We start from the raw sequence: 21,239 nt of genomic DNA, 5'->3' as shown, positions 1-21,239 counted from the left end.
GTGGTTGAGGTGATAAGTTGAGAATCAGTCTTAAGACATGAACAGGGGAGGAAAGGACATGTGAAGCCAGAAAGGCATGGTTACCACTTACACTTTAATGGGATTAACTCTGTACTGCTGGGTTCCTACACGGCTCAAATTAGTGATGATAACTCTGAATGACTTACCTTTAAAAATCAATTTAAAAGAAAGGAAGCATAAAACAACCAAACTATTACATTTGATGAGAAATTTGGAGATAATGACACTTTGAGCAAGTGTCAGAGCTAAGCAGGAGGCTGCAATGGGGACGACGGGAGTTCCTCCGCAAACCTTGCTTCGTCATCTAAGGGTTGCTTGCTGCTGGGAGTGGAAGGGAAAACAAATTCTCAAGGACAAAGGCTTTTGTGTGTGTGATTCTGAGGCTACCAAAAGCTGGAGGTGGCCAAAATCTCGTTTGTATTCACTCTGCCTCTATAGCACTTTTTGCTTCCTATTTTGTTCCTCCTGTTACTCACTGCCCTGATGCCCCAACCTCCCCTGTCATTGTGTCCTTTTCACCCATTGTATACCCATGGTCCTATATTTCAGTACCTCTGTTCGTATCTCTTTAATAATAGATAGCACATTGCCCTTTTCTTCAATGCACACATTTCTGTCCTTTCCGGGAGACTATTCACTCCTTGGGGACAATGATGATATCTTCTTGATCTCTGGTCCTTCTAGAGTCAAGAAGGAAGCCTGCCAATAAATGCATGATCAACAGTCGTTTCATGAGTGAATGGACGGATGGATGCTCGCCCATTATTCAGATTTAATTTACATCCATTCAGCAGTGGTTCACCACCCACACTGGATCTTTGCAGAGCATCAGGGTCCAGGCTGCACAATGTTGACACTGTCTCTCAAGAAAATCGTCCTCTATGACCTTCCAAACGAATCCGTCCCTACAACCCTGCAACCACAGTCCAGAAACCTTCAATAAATTTTCTTCACTTCTTAAATCTGAGCACAGATCATGTTTTCTTATACTCACACAACACCAAAAGTAGAAATTTAAGCATTTAACTATAATGTTGAATTTAAAAAATGAGCATTGGAACTACAGCATATACCCTGTTCCTTTGTTATACTCAGGGTGTACAGACTAACATATAGAATTTAGAGACTCTCTGCAAAGGAGGAAGACAGTCAGATTTACTAATGAATGAGTTTAAAAGGTTTTGTCAATCAACACTTATCTTCATTATCGATACTCTAAGTAAACACAAAATAATAATTTTCAGGATCTGTTTGTGGGAAAGTTGAAGATAATGGCTTTCTTAATAAAAGCCAAGACAGATTCTAAATATTTTTGTTGAGATGAAAATGGATGCTTTAAATTTGAGTAGACTGAACTGCATATAAATTAGAATCAAAAGATCTATGACTAATGTCACTAATCATTCCTTAAAATACATGTCAGAAAACACAGGATTTTGTGTGTGTGTATATATATAGGAAAAGAATTAGACTTTTATATTCCAAATCTGAATACATATTCCAAATCTGAAGCCCAAAGTAAGAACCTTTCTTCTCTAACCTACTATAGCCAAATATACTGCAAGTCTTATAAATCTTTCAAAACATTTTCGCAACACCCACTCCTTGGAGGTAGAGTATTTGCAAACTCCAATGTATTGAAGAAAAAGAGAGGAAACCAGCTGCCTGAAATGGATCAGATATGGGTTGCTAAGTGTCATTATTTCCTCCATGTTTCCAAACAGAGGATTAAGGATATTTCAGTGAAAAATTGCATTTCTAAAATCTTTGAGTGGACAAGTCCTTGGAGGAGAGTTTGTATTCATTGTCTTAATCCATGTCCGTTCAGGGTTTCCATACCTTCCATATTATTGCCGAAAATTGTTTGATGTTTTTAGAACGTCACATAACCCTAGTATCTACTCTATGACCAACAACTGACGTTTGTAATTTAATAAATCAGCACCACTGCATCAAAATCAAAGCTAGGCCTTTACATCCTTCTGTGTGGTTGAACACCTTTTGTTTTCATTGCAACTTTCCAATTCTCTCCATGACATAACTGAGGGACCACATTTATTATGCATAGTATTATGTGTAGAGCTTATTTAATGGTTTAAGAATACACAGTAAAAGGAAGTACATTTTGCTTTAATCCTGAAACAGTGACTCCATATAGAAAAAATCATAAATTAGGAAATACTAGAGGAAAAAAACCTTTTCATTACTGCTTTTTCAATTTTTCTCTAGAATGTTCCTAAGCCTTTGCAATACTAATTCTATATGCAGCGAATTCTGCTTACCATGCCAGACTTCTGAAATGTCCTTTTTTTTTTTTTTTGTAAAATTGTATAACAACAAATGTGTACTGTTTACTACGATAATAAATTGTCACTGTGCCCACCGATACTTTGGCTTAAAATATTATCGCTAAGTATGACTTCAAAACTATCACTGAGAGTAATCTGGGGGCTCCCACACCTTTAACCTTTCCTTTCTCTCCTTTAAGTCCTCCTATTGGTCTTTTTGGCTCATTTTCTTGTTTTTCTGCCTAATCCCATTTCAAGGCAGGTCTTTTAATCTTCTCTCCTGTGATAAGTCTTTATTGACACAATGGAATTTGTGTCAAATGTGAAAGCACCTGCCTTTCATGTCGGCCTCTGAAAATAGGAGGGAGGGTCTCAAAGGAGAGCAGACTTACCTCTGCTCTTCCCTGTAACAGGGAAGCTGACATTCAGGGTACTGGGACCCCATCCGAAATGTGGATTCTAGAGTTACCACCTCCAAAATTCTGACTCGGTAAGTCATACGTAGGCACTGAAGTAAAAATTATTACCATGAACCTCAGTTTCTGGTTTTCATTTTTGTATTTTAATGCACAGTTCAAGGTGACCCTTTTTGAGATTTAAGCAAATAGACCTGTGATGATTTCATGCAGGAAAAAAACCCAAGAGTCCAATAATCTGTAAGAAATACATTTTTTGAATTCACTGTATAGTTCCTTCTAGAGGCTTCCATATCTGTGGGGAATATGTTAAAAGGTATGAACATAAAGGATGATGTTGATTATAAATCTCGGGTTTATTTCACTTGGCTTGACCTTTTACTTGAACTCCTGATGGCACATTCAAATGTTCACAACACACCTACGTGTACTAGCTCAAATTTAGGCTGTCTGACATCAAACTTTGATCCTTCCCTAGATCAAACCTGCAGCTCCCCCAGGATCCCACATCTCAATAAATAGTACCACCACCCACCTACCTGGCATAAAAATGTTGACTTCCTTCTTTCTCTCACACCCATATGCAATCCATCAGTAAATCCTGTTGGGTTGACTGTCAAAATACATCCTAAATATCACCACTGGAGGATAAATTTCCTACAAGAATGAGTTTTGTCCATTTTGTTTGCTGCTATAGGCATACAATAAAAGTTTTGAACCTATGAATGTATTTAGTGTTGCAAAAAAGATCTTCTCACTCAAGGTACCCATTAAGACATTTATGTTCCTTTGTATACTTTAAATTATTCTGGAAGTCTAAATAATTCTCACATAAACTGTGTATGTTGCCTGCAGACTCACAAAGAAAAAAATCTCTCAGTAGCGAACTAGCTATGAATGGCACAGGGTGGGGACAAGCCCTACTTATTACTGGATGTCTTCATGTGTCATATAGATACCGCTGTAACAAAGCAAACTCAACCCGCCTTGGCGAAATTCATCCCGACCCCTCCACTCACAACACTTGATTTGCTTTCTGTATTTCCTGTCTATGTTAAGAAAAAACACAAATGAGACAATCATTGTGCTTTCTTTGGCCAACACCTTCTACTAATCAGAAGATTCCGTTCTGTTCCTCTCAACTCCCCATATCTGGTGAGTTGCCAATTTCTATTTCCAGAATGTCTCATATTTGTTTCATTTTTTTCATATTCCATTCCACTGTGTCGGTTTTATCCTCATAATCACTTTCCCAAAGATTCTTAACAGGCTCCTGACTGGCCTCCCACTGCCTGATCTCATAAGGCCAAGCCATTCTCACTATTTTCCCAGATTCATCTTCCCTTTGGGAAGTTCTGATTCATTAGGACTCATTTTTAAACAACTACAGGGATTTCAAACTTTTAAAATACAATCATAAATGAATTGGATAAAGGAGTTGTGGTATATTCATACAATGGAATACTACTCAGCCATAAAAAAGAATAAAATAATGCCATTTGCAGCAACATGAATGGACCTAGAGATTGTCATTCTAAGAGAAGTAAGCCAGAAATAGAAAGAAAAATACCATATGATATCATTCATATGTGGAATCTAAAAAAAAGAAAAAAGGGGACACTAATGAACTCATCTATAAAACAGAAAGTGAGCCGCAGATACGGTAAACAGTCTCATGGTTACCAGGGGAAAGGAGGTGGGAATGGATAAATTTGGGGGTTTGAAATTTGCAAATGTTAGCCACTATATATAAAAATAGATTAAAAAACAACAAGTTTCTTCTGTAGAGCACAGGGAACTATATTCAATACCTTGAAATAACCTTTAATGAAAAATAATATGAAAATGAATCTATATATGTATATCATGCCTGGGGCATTGTGCTGTGCACCAGAAGTTGACACATTGTAACTGACTCTACTCCAACTGAAATTTTTTTTTAAAATCCCATCCACCATGATAAAAAATACAGGTGAGCCTTGGCAGATACGTACAAAATAAAGTAGTCCACAAAAGCAATGCTGAGCATCAAAGGAGATTCCTTGAAGTCTCCATTACTTGAAATTTCCCCCAAATTGTCTTAGAGCCTATGTTTTCCCGAACTTTCCTGAGTGACATTTTCATCCCAGTTATTTATAGATCTGAGAGCAATCATAAATTTATTCTTACTACTTCATCTACTTAGGTGTGATTTCTTTTCATCCTTTGGAACTTTTCAAAATTCTACTCACACGTCCACAAAACCTCAGACAGTACCTCCCTGTTGGGGAAGTACTTCCTACCCCAGGTCAGATCCAACTTTTGTGTTTTTATGTTCTAATTCTTAGCATGTGCCTTTTCAATAACCCTGATACTACGGACTTACATGTCAGTCTCTCCCACAAGATTAGAAATTCCTTGTAGGTCAGGACCATGCCTCGTTCGCTCTGTATTTCCTCCACAGAATGTAATAGAACAGGTTACATGTTGTGGGTGTTCAATAAATGTTTGCTGAATGAAATAAGAAAAGGAAATAGCTCCAAATCAGGTAAGTCCTAGAAAACCGGAGTGTTGGTTCAGGCTGCTTTATTTTCATGGGTGATTTTTCCTGCTATGATTGTATGGAAACCTCTGCTTCTCTATGTTGACTTTACCTCCATTTGGATGATAAAAAATATATTTGCATGACTTCCAACCAAAATTCTGTCGATCCTGTCACTGTTGCTGATGAACACTCAGCACTCAGAGAAGTCTCATGAGCTCCTATTTACCAGAAGATCTACGCCAGGCTTGATTCTTCCTCTGGTCTCCGTGGTCAGGTACCTACAATGAGTTTTAGGTCGCTGACGCAGTGTTGATTGTCACTGAAACTCTGGTCCCTTTCAGTTGAGTTTACAAAGAAAACATGTGCATGAGAATTTGTGTTTTCAGTAAATTACACGTGTGTTTTTCCAACTTGCTGTGCACACTAGCACAGATGCGCTAGCAACGACAAAATGAAAATGGAGAACAGAGCATTATATTTGCCTACTGAGGCTAAGTGGTAATATGTAAATATATTCAAACAATGAGCACAGTAAAGGCTCTCTAGTACTAAATTCTACTCCCTGGGAAGAGGAGTGAATGAGAGCCTTTTCACACAGGTTGTTATGGGGTTAGCTAAGGTGGTGGGTGACAAATGCCGTTGCTGAAGAGTTGTGTAATTAGGGCCATGTAACAGCTCCGAAAAGCCTAGCGTGCAAATTCTACTGTAACTCACTTGATTCACAATAATGAGAAACATTGATAGCGTCATTTATCAACTGGCCACAGGTCTGCTGGAATTAGCAACTCCTCCCATCTCTGGGCAAGACTGTGCTTTGACTTTTCAGACTATATAATTTGATGGCTATTTCTGGAAACCGAGAACCAGAATTAAGGCAAAGAGTTTATTGTTTCTCTTATTTGCCATTAAATGAAGTGCCTGGAACTATCCAGCTATTACCAACATTGCTATTGGATTCCACCTAAAAATGTGATTTTATTTTCAACTGCCTGCACGGTCGAGTGTGCCAGAATCGGCGTTAAGTCACTGATTGTGGGGAAATGGCAGGGATTCCTAAAGCTGAGGCTCTGTGGGTATTCCTGAAACATCCGGGGCTCTTATGGGGATATGATTGCCCGCTGCCTCCTTTTTTTTTTTTTTTTTTTTTTTTTTGCAGAAAGTACGGAGTCATGGTAACATTTAGTCTCAGTTCTCTTATCCCATCCAGGACCCAAATGGACACATGTTACCTTAGAGTTTTACACAAATATTAAAAAAAAAAAAAAAAAGGCTAACAATCAACTTTGAAACAAAGAGGGCTTACGTCGGGGCTTTGTTCATTACACGGGCTTTGCACGTTACACGGGCTTTGTTCATTACAGGGGCTTTGCATGTTACACGGGGTTTGCACGTTATACGTTCTCCTCTGTAACAGCAGAAGCATAGCGTGTTATTTGGAAGCATATTTATGTAACTTCCTAGGGAAAAAAGAAAAAACTGCCACAGTTTGTAAATCTCATTTGCTCTTCCGGAAGACGGTTTCACGGTAACATCAAAAGGATTACAGTGCTGGGGAGAGATTTTACAAATGGTCTCCCACCATCATTACTTTAGTAACTAAATAATATTTATTTTAATCTGTGTGTACCTGAAGATATTGAACAAAACGATCACAATCATAATTCAAATTATTGAGGTTCCTTTTTTTTTTATAATTGTATATAGAAGAAATTTAAAGAAATTGGATATAAATTTAAATTGATACAAATAAATTCACCAATGCTGATATTAAAAAAAATGTACTTCTCTCTAAAGTATTCCAGCTGCAAAGACAAAAAATAAATAAAGGAACTACTCTTGGGGAACTTAACATGTTACTTAAGGGAGATGACAGGAAAATGAACAGACAAACCAGTAGTATCATTGCTAATAGAAATCAGTTCTATGACAGAAATGAAATGGGATGGCAACCTAGGTGGGTAGGGACTTCGAGACGTTTTCTGAAGATGCGACAATGTCAGCTGAGCCGGAACCACTCGGGAGAGGGTGGGGGAGGGGTGCTAGGAATTGCGAAGACTCGAAAGCAGGAATATATTGAGTCTATTCAAAGAAAATAAATCATGCTACAGGGGTCAGTCACCTAAGGGGTGCTCCTTCTTACATGGGTGTTAACTCAAGGACGTTCTCAACCCTGGTGTATTCATCTTCCCTGCTTCCCTATTTCATTTACACAGAAGATAGTGGAAAATAGGTCTTGACTTTGGCAAGGTCAAGGCCTTAGATCCAGTGTTCTTGGCATTTCTAAAGTTTGGAAGGTAGCTTCTTAACCCTGCATAAAAATACTAGGATGCATTAAAATCATATCTATCATATAATGCAACCCCCAAAATGTGTGCGCACTTGCGTGCATGGGTGTGAGCATACACATTTTTATTTCTGTGTTTTTAAGTCCTTGAATTCTTATCTTCCCCCTTTCCCCTGAGATATTTTGGTTTCCTGTCAGTGACTAGTTGCAATGTTCATTAAGCCTGGGGAAGAGAAAACACATAAATTCATGAACTAGGAGTATTTTACTGGCTTTCAGGAATCGATGAGTCACTGTCACCCTCTCTGATGACTTCAAAGAACAAGGCTTTCTAGGCCTCCCGGTGTCCGAAATATAAATCAAGCCCCAGCACATAAATGTCCCAGTAATTATGAAGTGCTTTTCATGCAGCGGCCGGTGAGGTTTGCTGGTGCATTTGTTTTTGAGCTTTCTCACATGGGGGGAATTTTGATATTAAGTGTGCTAATTGGAGAGATTAAGTTTTTAGCTATTTTTTTTCATAGTGAAAAGTTGACTCATTTTCACCCAATGACAACGTGGCTTCATAGGCACTTAACTGTACATAATTCTCTACTTCTGTCCCAGGAATACAAGCACAGTCTGCACATTTTAGGAAAGACAAATTGGTTTCAAAATGGTATTTATAAGCAATATTTTTTTTTTTTACCAAAGTGGATAACTCACCATATTCATTCTGAATTAATGAAACAAATGATTATAGACAGTGCTTTTCTAACCCCAATTCCAACAATATAGTGGTAAAATCAAGGCTCCACATGGTTGTAAAACATGTGCTTGATAAATTCATTTTATAGTCACTCAGTAGGAATAAAAACTCACTGAAAACCTGGAAAAGAATGTTATGATTTTTAATCAATTTTAATAACAATTTAAATACAATTTTAATAAAGGTGCTGTATTCCCATTGTGAGCTAAGAATAGCAAATAAAAGTTTTTAAAGTAACCACAGTTTAAGAAACTTTGAAGTGTTAGTGTCAACTTGTAATGTTTCCTGTAATTTCTCAAGGGTTCTGTAATATCTTCAATGATTATTTGAATGATAAAAGTGCCATTTAAGATACATTATCAAATGAACATATTCAGAAAGTGGCAAGTAATCTGGAATTTAAAAAAAAAGGGGACTTAGGTGGAAAATATGAAAAATTTTCACTAGATCTCAAATTTGTCATCTTTTGGGTTTTACTGTGAGGCCAAAAAAATGATCTAAAGTTTAAAATGATGGATGGCTCAGAGTATAGTGATCCATTGAAACCCCCAAAATAAGTTAATACAAAAATAATTTACATGAAAAGCTGTTGAGACTATTGGAAAATATTAACAGAGCACAGGAAATTCGTAAGTACGGCTTTGAAAGAAGCGTGAACAATATTTAAAGAGAAATTACTTCTCAACTTTAAATGTTCAGCAAAGCAAAAACAGCAACAGTTTTTCCTATATTGTAATCTTCTTCCTTTACTTTGCTCTTTTTTATTTCTTTCTTCTCCATTTTCTCACTTTTTTCTCCATTCCTTCCTTGTACAGCATGTGGAAAGCCTCCCAGAGGTAATTAGAGAATTTTGATTTTCTTTTATTATCACTCATTTTTCATTACAGCAGGTTTGATGTCTGAGCCCCAAACTGGACACAAATCCCAGGGTGAAAACTTCGTGGGTCTTCCAATGACAGGGCTCCTGGCAGCATATTTGAAGGGTTCCCTGTAAGCCACAGTGCCAGAGCGAGCTGAGACCTTCAGTCTCTCGTAACCCATAGAAGGTTCCGGCTCCATCTCTACACTCTCCTCGCCTGCACTTGGAGTCACCGCATTGCTTAACAGTCTCCACGTAGCTCAGGCTATTTCACGCCTCCGTGGTTTTGCTCATGTTTCCTCTGCCCGGAACATCCCTACTCAATTTTCTCCACCTGTATAACTTGAATTCATGCATTAAAACTCAGTGGAAGTGTCATCTCCTCCTGGATCTGTCTCTAATCCCCCCAAATAGAGCTAAGCATCCTTTTTTTATGCTTCCACGACATCCTGTAACCCATCTGTCAGAACACTTGCCATGTGATGTTGAAATCTCCTGTTAATATGTCTGTTTCTTCACCCAGAGTGTAGGTCCCTTGGCTTCTGTTATCTGCGGACCCTAGGTTCTCATCGCAGCACCTGCACCGAGCCTCCCAATATTGTAAGTTACCTCCACTGGCAGAGATCGAAAATGTGAAGTGGGTGTATGTGGCCGTTTCTCTTAGCCTTATTCCATTAAGTACTTGATTCCTCTAAATTCCCTTTTTCTGAGACTATGCAAGTTAGAAATACTTGTAACTACTGTGTGGTTCCTGTGACAGAGACAGTGTCCTCTCACACTTTACAGCCCCCCGGTAGCTAGGTTGATGCAATGCGATTGGATCTGGCCAAAGTGATTGTGGGCGTGACTGACACGTGTTGCTTTTTTGGCAAAGGTGGTTAATATCCAGCATATTTTTTTTTTCCAGTTCAATCTTTCTCTTCCTATGACAACTTTAGAGGCTGTGAAACAACATATTCCCAAATTTAAAGACTTAAAAGAGCAAACATTTATTATCTCACAGCTTCTAAAGGGTCAGGAATCTGTGAGAAGCTTTGCTAGATAGCTCTGTCTCAGAGTATCCGTCATTAAGTTTTGGTCGAAGTTGGGTATGGGGGTGGGAGGGTACTGTCATCTCAAGGCTCAATCTGGCTGAAGGATTTGCTTCTAAGATCATGCACGGGGTTGTCTGCTGGCCACATTCCCTCTTTGGCTGTTGCCTGGAGATTTCAATTCCTCACCCTGTGGGTTGCTCTCAACAAGATGGCTTACTTTCTCCAGAGCAAGAACTCTAAGAGCAGGAGAGAGAGTGGGAACTCCAGGCAGAAGCTGTAATCTTTCATCACATAATCCTGACAGTGACATCCCATCACTGCCGCTGTACGCTCTTGGTCACCCAGATGGCTTCTGGCAAAATATGGACGGGGACTACACAAGGGTGTGGATGCCAGGCGATGAGGGGTCACCAGGACCCATCTTGGAGGCTTGTGTTGAGGTGGCCCATGAACATGGAGGACATACGGACCTCGAGTCATTGGACATAGCAGACTCTCCAACCCCCATTCGATGTTAAGTAAACGAGGAGTAAACTTGTGATGCTCAGCCAGTGAGCACTTAGGATTTATTTGCTACTAACTCACAGTCCACCTTTCGGATCAATCAAGCTCTCCGTGTAGTCATTCTACAGAAAGGGACCGTGATGATTGGAAGGACTTCAAGTGCTCCAGGACTTGTACGAGTAACTTCTTACTTTATATGAAGACATTGGATTTATTTATGTACTTATTTGCCAGCTTTGTAAATCTGGCTAATATACACCTGCGCTAAGAACATTGACAAAATCAGGCACCGATGGGATCACCACTGTCTATGGACAGACAAGGGCAGTGAGAACCCTTGTCCTGGCCTCTTGGAATACAGGGAACCGGCAAGCTTTTCCCAAACTGACACACAATCCCTTGATATTTCAATGTATTCAAACTTTTCTTTTAAATTGATGTCAAATCATTTCAGGTACACGAATTTTTTTTTCCACTAAAGACAATCTAATGTATTAGCTTGCTCTGCAGAATAAATGAGGCAATACATGTGACAATGTCTTCTGATGAGTAAAATACTATATAAATATTAAACGTTGTTCATATGCTTGCGATATCAAAGGTAAATTGCTGGAAAAGTCTCAATGATAATAATCCAAAAATATTTTCAGGAATAAATCCTTATTTATTCCAAACAATCTTGGTTTGTTTGTTTGTTTGTTTGTTTATGGGGAAACGGTTCTAAGGGCAAGGGGTTTAATGCTAATGAAATGTATATACATTTCATTTCTTTGGTTAAGAGATGGTCTTTCGTTGAGAGCAAAGATGAAATGAGTAAGTTCAATCCAAAGAGTCGGCTATTCAGAAGACTAGTCACAAATATCATGTGTGTCACCCAGTAGCCTCTCTCCAAGTGTTCCACTGTCAGGGTCTAAAAGGCATTCCCCATGCTGTGTAATGAGCAATAGCTCTTGGGACATACATAACACCTTTATGCTCTACAAAAACTATTACATGATTAAAGATTGACCTATTGAATCAAATCGATAGAAATTTATGATTTTTTAAGTTAATATTAATTACATCAGAAAAAGAAAACAATAAAATTTTTGAGTAGTTTGAAAACCAAGAGGGAAGTAAAAGATCTTTAGATTATTTGAGATGGTAAATGTTTAGGCCCTCAGTCTTAAAAGGTGTCTAAAGACAGCACCTTCGATAAGAAAGTAACCCGCAGCCACAATCATCTAACGTTTATCCAGTGAGTCACCCCCCTCCCCACCCCACAGAGGCAAAAGCATTTTTGGCAACACCTATTTTACCTTGAAGTTTTCTCCTGCAGAGTAACCCTAGCCTGACCTTGATTAGCTTATCACATGAGCTCATCCTCCGAGCCGAAGAGCTTGGTCTGTCAGAGGAAGAGCATGGCAAGCCGCCAGCCCAGCTCTGCGCGTCGTCTGGAGGGCACACTTCCGCATCCTTTCCGTTCTCTCTCCTCTCCCCTGAGTCTCAGTCAGGATGGGAAGCGCGGGACAGAGACAGGATGAAGTCATAGAACATGGGTGAGCCACGACGGAGCCTGAGAAAGCCATATTTGAACCCTGGTGCTGATAGGTCCTGTCGGACTAAACGTTGGAAGATGTTAAACAGCTTTTTGAATTTTGTTCTTCTTATTTGTAAATCAAAGCTATTCATCTCCTTGTTATAGATTTGTTAGGAGGCAGGAAGGAAATACATCTATTTATTATGGAACCTTGCTTCCAGGACTTGGCATATGTACCTGCTCAATATCCTGCGTGTCCTTTTGCAGTGAGAAGAGGGACTGGAGATGTAGAAATAGCCTTTGCTTCACTCATCACATGTCACTGACTGACCCTTACCTAGTGAGCCATTGCTTAACACAGCCAGCATCCCTGAGGGTTTTGGGGTGTCGGAACGCTGCAAGAAGAAAGATGGAAAGAGCTCCTTTCATTAGTGAGGTAACAGCAGTGGTAGATACTCCTGCAGTTTGAGGATCTGAGTGAGAATTCTAAGCCCTTAGAATGCTAACGTAGCTGCAGTGCATGACGATTTGCAAATATATTCTGAAATTTGAAATAATAAAAATTCATATAAAAATATACAATATATATGTATGCCCTAAAAAAAAATCAAGAAAATTTTCAAAAACTTGATGTATTTGTATTTGAGTGTTAGATTTAGCCCCTGTTAAAAACTGGTGTTATTTTCATTATTTCACTTTCCTCATTTTTTTTTTTCAAATAGACAAAGAACCCATTACATTTAAATTATCTCATTATTGTGTTATCTCATTATTGTCTGTCCATGATGAATGTTGCTGTTACCAGTGAGACAGCCATTTAAAAAGTTATCACTGAGATTCTGTTCATGTCAAAAACATGATTTATTTTACCGGGTACGACTAAGTGGTTATGAGTTTAGTAAACATGTGGAGGCATCCGTTTAATTCTTATTCAGCTAAGCATTCTCTGCATTCTGCAACTAAAATCGCACACGTTTAAAACTTAATGGTTAATACGACCTTTTATAGTCACCATTCCTGGCCTCTGTCGGGTCTTGGCAGAGATGAGTAATGTATTATCTGCAGCCTCTTTCTGCTTGCTGTGTAGGAAAGGGTGAGTTTTATAACAACCACAGCGCTGAGATGGGCATTAGGACCAGCAGAAAAGAAAGGTCTGTTAGGCTTCGGAGTAGCGGGAACTTGAAACTGCCATTTCCCTGCCCGGAGCATTTGATGTGATTACCTCTGTAAGGAGCCACCGTGTTACAGACATTCCTCCTTTCCTCCTATCCCACCTACCCAGCTTACATTTCTTAACAGGCAGTGTGTTGCAACTGAGTGAAATCAACGTATTACACCTGCGCGCGTACGTGCGCGCGCGCGCCTGGGCTGGTGAATGCGTCCATGCTGGTGCAGCCGCTCACACACGCTTCACGAACTCTGAGTGACTCGAACTGAGTCCAGGCAAATTTCAACAGAGAGAAAGGGGTCAGGGTAGTGAGGAATGACTTTCACAGAGAGGTGGGAAGGCAATGATAAATAGTCAGTATGAAGGCACCGAAAACCTGTTCGCGGGATGGGTGGGTGGGTGGAGCCGGTGTCAAAGAGTAACAAGAGCCGCCCCACTGTGCTGGCAGCTTTCACGAGGAGTAGAGGCCATAAAGAGATACAGACTGGCCGTGGAGGCAGACAGTGGCTGCCAGTCCCATCAGGGAGTGGGAATCAAGGCATAGAAATTGGCATTTAGTGTCTACTGTGTCAAGAAAAAAATATATACATATATACATATATATATATATATATATATACACACACACACACACACACACATATATTTGGATGTCTACTCTACCAGTCTATGTATTCATATATCCCAGCCTCATAGGATTTCTACAAGGCAGGCGTTATCAAGCACAATTTCAACTGGAAACGCCACACTTGGAGAGATCAGTAGCTTGCTAATGGCCACATCAGAAGCAGGAAGCACGGCTGGACCAATGTCATTTGTTGAAGGTTCTTCTCATTTTTCATATGAAGACAACCATAGGGAGGGTGGACACAGTCCAGGTGAAAACCGTGATCTCTTTGAACGCAGAAGTAAAAGAAGCAGAGAATTGGTCGTTTCCTCCAGATGTTTAAAGCTTGAACGGACTAGAACCCATCTCTCCATTCCATTCAGGGAATAAGGAGTAGGAATTACATCAAATATGTCATTCCTTGAGTGTCCCCAAGAACCCTCTCCCACCACCACATTCATTTTCAAAACCTAACATTGCTCAAAATGTCCTAGTCAAGTAATTGAATGCATCTACTTGGCTAAAGTTACAAGACATACTTAGGAAACGGTTATGTGGGACATAATTTTGAAGATGCTGGAAAAACACTGCTTCCAAAAAGAACCTGTCCCATCTTCCTTCCTGGGACTTAAGATTCTATATTTAGACATGTATATGTCTTTCATTAGAGGGCATAAATTCATGAAATTGCATGTAAAGTAATTTTTTGCTATATTTTGGGTGACTTTTGTCAATATTTTTTCCAGGAAACTATTTTCCATCTCTGGAAAGAAGCATCTGATAAAGGAGAGGGAATATAATAAGAGAGAGGTTCCTTGGAGAGTAGAAAAAGCAGTGGGTATGATGAAGAATTTGTCATTCTGCTCAGGGTATGTATTGTCAAATCACTTCACCAAAGGGCATTGTGGGGGAAATGGCTTCTAACTGATTACATTATATTTGTAATTTCAACAAGGTTGAGATTTTCCAAGTCATCAGTTACATGAAAGTGCAAACTGTGAATGGACCTGAAGGGTCAATGATTATATCTGTTGCCTACACTGTGGTGTTTCACCTTCATACTCAACGTTGCCTCTTTGTCTTGAGTGAATAATGTGATTTCTTGTCCTGCCACTCTCTGCATAGAATTACTTATACCAGGGGGGCAAAGAAAGCAATTCTCGATCTAATCCATTTTGCAGATTTGACAGTGACTTCAAAGAGCAGGAAGTTGTCTGTGAGTAATGACACTGCTCATTTGTTTAAATGTCAAACTTAAACCACATCAACTTTCAGGGCATATGTCAGTAAAGAATATGGGTTTCAATTCAGCCACAGAGGATTTCAGTGTCAGTGGGTCCTAAGGAAAACAGCTGTCAGTTTCAGTTTCCTCAGAGCTGAGGGTTTTGAGTAAATCTTTTTTTTTTTTTTTTTTTTCAAGCTAGATAAAATTGCCCGTTTCAGCACTTGGTGCTGTGGACAGTGCTCTCTCCCTTGACATTATGAAACAAGCAGCCTTACTATAGAGGTGTTTCCTTCTTGAGATTGAAACACTTCTCAGGCTAGCAAACATGCACCTCTAAACTGTGCAATTAAAATATGAAGACTATGCATCACAGATCTGTGAAGCCAGAATGAAATAACAGCAAAAAGGAGAAAATTGTATTACAGAGATTAAGCCTGAAATAAAATTAGGGAAGGAAAATAATTCTGATTTGGAGCTATTCCTGCAAAACATGTCAAAATTTTACTGCAATGCAATAATGTTCCTCTCTGGATGGGTTCTTTTTTGGGGGGAGGGGTGGAGAATGACAGAACCATTAACCCCTCATGGTAATTTATTAACAATGAACATAGATGCAGGGAAAAACAGGAAGTACATTTAGTAGGCTTGTAGACACCAGGGGCAAAGAATTCATTCTCTATATACTTTCTAGATCTACAGTTGAATGTCAATGGAGAATTCTGGAGCTAAGGTCAGAAGAAATGGAACTGAATCTAAATCATGTTCCTTAATAGAGTCATTTCATTTCTCTAAGTTTTGCTTCTGTCCAATGTGGGTTACTCTGAGGTTTAAGTGAGAGAGTGTATGTGGAGAGATCTGGCATACAGTAGGTACTCAATAGATGTTCAATATTGACTATTCCTTTGTCATGAAGTATTAGCATAATGCAGTGAAACGTTGCTGTGCTAGGAACCATGCATCCTAATTGCTGTAACTCTAAGGACTCATGACAAGAAGGAAGGAAACAAGAAAAGCATCATGATGAACAGACTTATCTTTTCAATAAATGGCCCTAGTCATGTGGATTTCCATCTTCATCTACCTTGTTTGCACCCTCAAAAGATTTATGATTGCCTTTTTTAAAAAAGTAACCAAATAAAAATAGCCTGGAAAAAAAAAAAAGAAAGAAACAGACTAAAGTTCTCAGAAGATTCTTACATTTCCTATCAAATCATATGCTACCAACTCTCTCAGGAGTGCCTCTCAATCACAGACTGCCAACTACTCCGCAGGCTGAATTGGTGAGGGACACACTTTGAATGCTTCTTACCCAGACTGACACACTTCCGGAGAAAAGGGAAAAATCAGTGCTGAAAGCCTGATAATTCCCTTATCATCCTCCGCAGCAGCTACGAACTCTTTGCTTTGGATTTCAAAGCCTCCCAGCCTATTTAACCTCGCTCACCTCCCGCCTCCCACCCTTTTTATAGCTGAAAACCGAGAGCATCTTGTCCTGTCATTTTCAACAGAGATTCTCTCCACACTGCCCTCTGTATTTAAACGCCTCCCACTCTCCATTCATCAAGGTGCACGCTCCTTCCATTCACAATTCGTGTTCAGTCGTCCCTCCCTTCCAAAGGTCCTTTTAAAAAGTGGATTTCCCAGCTATGCTACTTTACTCCGTCACCACAGCCACCATATCGCTGCTACATCCGCTCCCCCCCTCCCCTCAACCATCGGCAATTTTGCAGAGGTGGGGAGTGGGCGAGGAAATCTGTGTTTGCACACAAACCTAGACAGGGAAAAACAGAGCCTAGCACTAAGCTAGGTTTCGTCTGTGGGAAGGGAAAAAATCGGTTGCAAATAATTTCCTGAGCCTAGAAGCAAGCGTGCTCTGCAAAATACATTGGTAGAGTGAATAAATGAATGAATGGGTGGCTGGATGAATGACTGCGATCTCCTTGGTACTTTTCTCAGATGCCACTCCTTCTCGCTCACTGCCGGCATGGTTCCTGTTTAATTCAGCTTCCGTGCGCCAGCGCACCCCCTGCCCCCTCCTCCGTCCCCAGTCCCTGCCCTTTCCTTACCACCTCTAGACAGAGCCTCAACCTCCTGGCCAAAGGGCACTGTGCTCAGCTCACAGCCCAAGAGAGCTTGCTCCTTAGGGGCACAGCTTTGCACCCCAGCAGCTTGACCTCTCCCCAAGACCCCGGAGTCACCTGGCCACGTTCCGCAAAAGGATGACTGATTTCCCCACACTCAGCCAAATCTACCTGGAGATCCCTGCCGCTGCCCCTCTCCCGGCGCTTGTAACCTGGGTGCTCGGGAAGGAAATGGGGCTCCCCGCTTCTCTCTCCAGAAAAAAAAAAAAAGGGTTCACCATTCCAAGGCTCAGTGAAATCAGAAAACTTTTTTTTTTTTTTAAATAGAAAACCCCACCCTGAGCGCAGCGACCTCTTTGTTTGCATCCCAGGGGAGGAGGGGGTCTTTGCAGCCGGGGGGTGGGGGGCGGCGTGGACCTGGCAGCTTCCGCGGGGGGCCGTCCGGGCGTGGGGGGACGCTCACCCAGGACGTTCCCGATGAGCGCCACCACGAACACGACGATGTAGCCGGCGATCAGGACCCACTCATACTCTTTCGGGTGCAGGTATTCCCTCCACAGGTACCGCAGGAATTCCTCGTCGTCATAGTCGGTGGGGTTTAAAAAGGGCTCTTGAGTTTCATTCAGCTCCGGAGCGGATGACCAGTTGCGACAAGGCGGGGAGTCCTCCAGTTTGGCGCCGGACATCACGGGCTCGAGTCCGGGGCGGCTCAGTGCTGCAAGCGGCTGGGCCCCTGCCCCATGGGCGCCGTGGTCTGCGGCGGGGAGGCAGCGCCGAGCGGCGAGCAGGGGCTCCAGAGCCGAGGATGACGTGCGAAGTCCCCGGGCCAACGCCTCCGGGCCCGCCGCCGGGCAACCTGTGCGGCGGCTCGGCTGGCTTTGCAGGCGACGCCGCGCCGGGAGGAGCGCAGGCGGAGTGAGCATCCAGGGACCGGGCGCCGGAGGCTGCCGTGGTGGCACGGGGAGGGGAAGCCACCTCGGCTGCGCTCGGGCGCAATGACTCCTCATCCCAGCGCTGCGTCCGCAGCCCACAGCCTCCTCCCGCGCCCGCGGAGAGCTGGGGCTGAAATAAAGGGGGGGAGAAAACCAAGTAATGAAAATGATTTTAACCTATGTGTCTGTGGGCTCAATCTCCTCCTTTTCTACCCGCCCCCCACCCACACCCCCTGCATTTCCCAAGTGCAGTTTCTGTAAAGACACGGGTAGGTCTGTGGACATGACAGGTCTGTCCGCACATGGTTAATGTAGGGTTTGCGGATGCATTTGTGTGGGTAATGTCAACAGAAAGTAATGCGGGCGGTGAGAGGGGGGCGGAGGTCGCTGTGTTCCTCGAGCCGGACAATGAGCAAGTCATTTCAGGCAAGTATTTGAACATTCGCTTGGCTTTGCCGACTTAGCACTTGCTGAATCTTTCGGGCATCTCCTCCTCTCCCCCCCACCCCATCCCCACCGCAATGGGGAGGGAGACCTTTTTTTTTTTTTTAATTGAAGGATATATACCTCTCTGAAATTTGCATTTGCAACAGCAAGCGACAAATGAAACACAACAGCAAATCCTTGAAGGACACCAAGGGTCCTAACTGTGATCATAGTTAAAGTCGTCAAGCAAGGAGGCAGCGACACACCCAACAGCACTGAGCACGTTCTCAGTAGGATGCAGTGGTCCAAGCCGGGCGAGGTGCGCTCTTGGGGGAATCCCACATCCCGCTGGTCTTTCTTCTCATTGACTCGGGATTGATGTCACCTGCCATTCTCTCAGGGACTGATTTTGTCCCTAAGAATAGCGTTTTGGGATTCCTCAGAGTGTGCATTCCTGATCCTTTCATTTTCAATAACCATGATAGGAATTTTGCCTTTGATTGATTATAATCCTGGACTTGGAAGCCCTGCAATCATCTAGCCTGAACTTCAGCTTCATATTAGAAGCCTTCTGATAATATTGTTAATGTATTCCCACCTAGTTTGGAGGTGTCCACCACAATTCACTGTCACCACCATCATGGGACTGCTCTAAAGTTTAGAAAACTGTTCCTTATTTTAAAACAAGGTCTTCAACCAACATTTGCCTTTCTCAGTCTTTTACCCTCAATTCCTAGTTTGCGTCTTGGTGCTCCACACAATACATCTTCCACGTGATAATCCTCACATATTCAAAATAAGCATCATCCCCTTCCATGCATCCCATATTCACCTTTCCCCCAATCATTTCCATTGTTTTCCAAATCACACTATCTCCCCAATCTATGTTCCGTTGATCTCCCTTTAGAGAACTGGCAATATCTTGCCTAGTATGCAACTGAGAGCAAACACAGTAATCTACTTGGTTTGGGTCTTGCCAGTAGAAAACGGACACTATTCTTTGGAGGCAATCGATATATGTATCTAATTATTTTTTCAAAAGTCACAAGACACTGTTGATTCATGTTGAGTCTTTAGTTGACCCCCCCACCCCACCACCAATCATAATTCTTCACATTTGTTTTGTGTTTTATAGGTTACAAAATCCTTTTACATACACTATTTTAAACCCTTCTGAGAGGCTGGCTATTATTAACCCAGTTTTACAGATGAGGAAAGTGTTCCTGGAGAAATTACGTAATTTATCAAAAATCAAATGACTAATTGGTGGCAAAACCATCAGTTCTTCTGATCCCAAATGTCATGTTTCCAGGAAATACCACCATGGTATTTTCCCAATCTGCACGTGTCAAGTTTCTTTTTAAGAGAAGGAACCAAGTAGGCATTTTGTTTTTTTGACAAATATTTACTTAGTGGTCTTATTTCACTCTTAGTAATACAGGTTAAACAAGGTTACTGCTTTCATGCATTTGACTGTCTGGTGAAATCAGAAAGGAAACAAACCAACCAATAAATACATAAGAAAAATATGAGAAAGGGAGTATGTGCTTTGATGAACCTCCAACTGGAGGAAGTGATGGTGATTGGAGCATCCCAAAGGCCAAATCAGAAATAGATGCTCAAAAAGGTCTGTGACATGTGAGTGGGATATTCAAATGATATATGCATATATTAATCTAATTTTGTGAATTTGAGGTTTAACCAGATGGTCTTAAATGTTGATGCTTTTATCCAAAGCCTTAGTCGTTTCTCTAGACCGCTTGGCATCAGTAAATTTGACAAGCAAGCCCTCTGTGACGTCATTCACGCTCACGGGTACAAACTTGCTAACTTTATCCTGTGGCCTAAAGTGTTCCTCTGATTTATTAATTTCATCATTTCCTCCTCTCTGTACTATTCCTTTTAAAATGAGAAAAGTTGTCGCAGCTGTATTCCAACTCATGTTCGTTAATTTCTGCAAATTCCTTGCCATTGAGAATTCATAAACAAGGACCCCACGTGTAATTCCCATGGACTCAGTGCTGTTAGCCTTCATTTCGTGGCTCTTCAGCTGGTCAGTACTTCGGTCTGCTCTTTTGAAGTCTTCTACCTGCAATGAATCATCACTCTTGACTAGACACGTCGATAAGGAGAAATGAGAATACTTGTAAGATTTTGTTATGATACCTGCTTTATGCTGTGACAAGCGTGGGTTTATCTTGATCCTGCAAGTATTCTATTTCCTGCTGTCTGTGCTCTATCAGGTGATTGCTTTTAAATATGGGATACTCCAGTGCCGTACAAAAAAATTCACTCAGATATACACATTATCATGTTTTCTCTTATACAAGCACATTAGAGATGAGAAATATTGCAGGACATATTTTGATACCTTTTAGGACATTTGAAAAGAATGTTTTGTTCTGTAGATGTTATTCTCTTCGATTCAAAATCTTTCTGCTGGAGGGAGGCAGAAGCAGTCAGCCCAATATCACAAGACAGGAAAGGAAGTTCCAAATTTGTCGTTCCTCTGACCTCTTAAGGCCGTTGTAAGAATGAAATGAATTGATATTTTTAGAGCAATGTCTGGTATATAGACAGGGACCTGAAAATGTTTGCTGGCT

At 41.1% G+C, this 21,239-nt stretch overlaps 1 protein-coding gene across 1 annotated transcript in view; it reads right to left on the bottom strand.

Moving 5' to 3' along the window:
- The window catches only part of HCRTR2 (hypocretin receptor 2), an 81,691-nt gene extending 63,601 nt beyond the window's left edge, over positions 1-18,090 (bottom strand). The window contains exon 1 of the mRNA XM_064476094.1: positions 17,742-18,090. Within this exon, the coding sequence (XP_064332164.1) occupies positions 17,742-17,964 (223 nt within the window). The 5' untranslated portion in view covers positions 17,965-18,090. The remainder of the gene's footprint in view (positions 1-17,741) is intronic.
- Positions 18,091-21,239: the final 3,149 nt, after the last annotated feature.

The sequence above is a fragment of the Camelus dromedarius genome, chromosome 19, assembly GCF_036321535.1.
Source record: "Camelus dromedarius isolate mCamDro1 chromosome 19, mCamDro1.pat, whole genome shotgun sequence".
Lineage (NCBI taxonomy): Eukaryota > Metazoa > Chordata > Mammalia > Artiodactyla > Camelidae > Camelus > Camelus dromedarius.
Note: the sequence above shows the minus strand (reverse complement) of the source record. Positions and strands in the feature narration are given on the sequence as shown.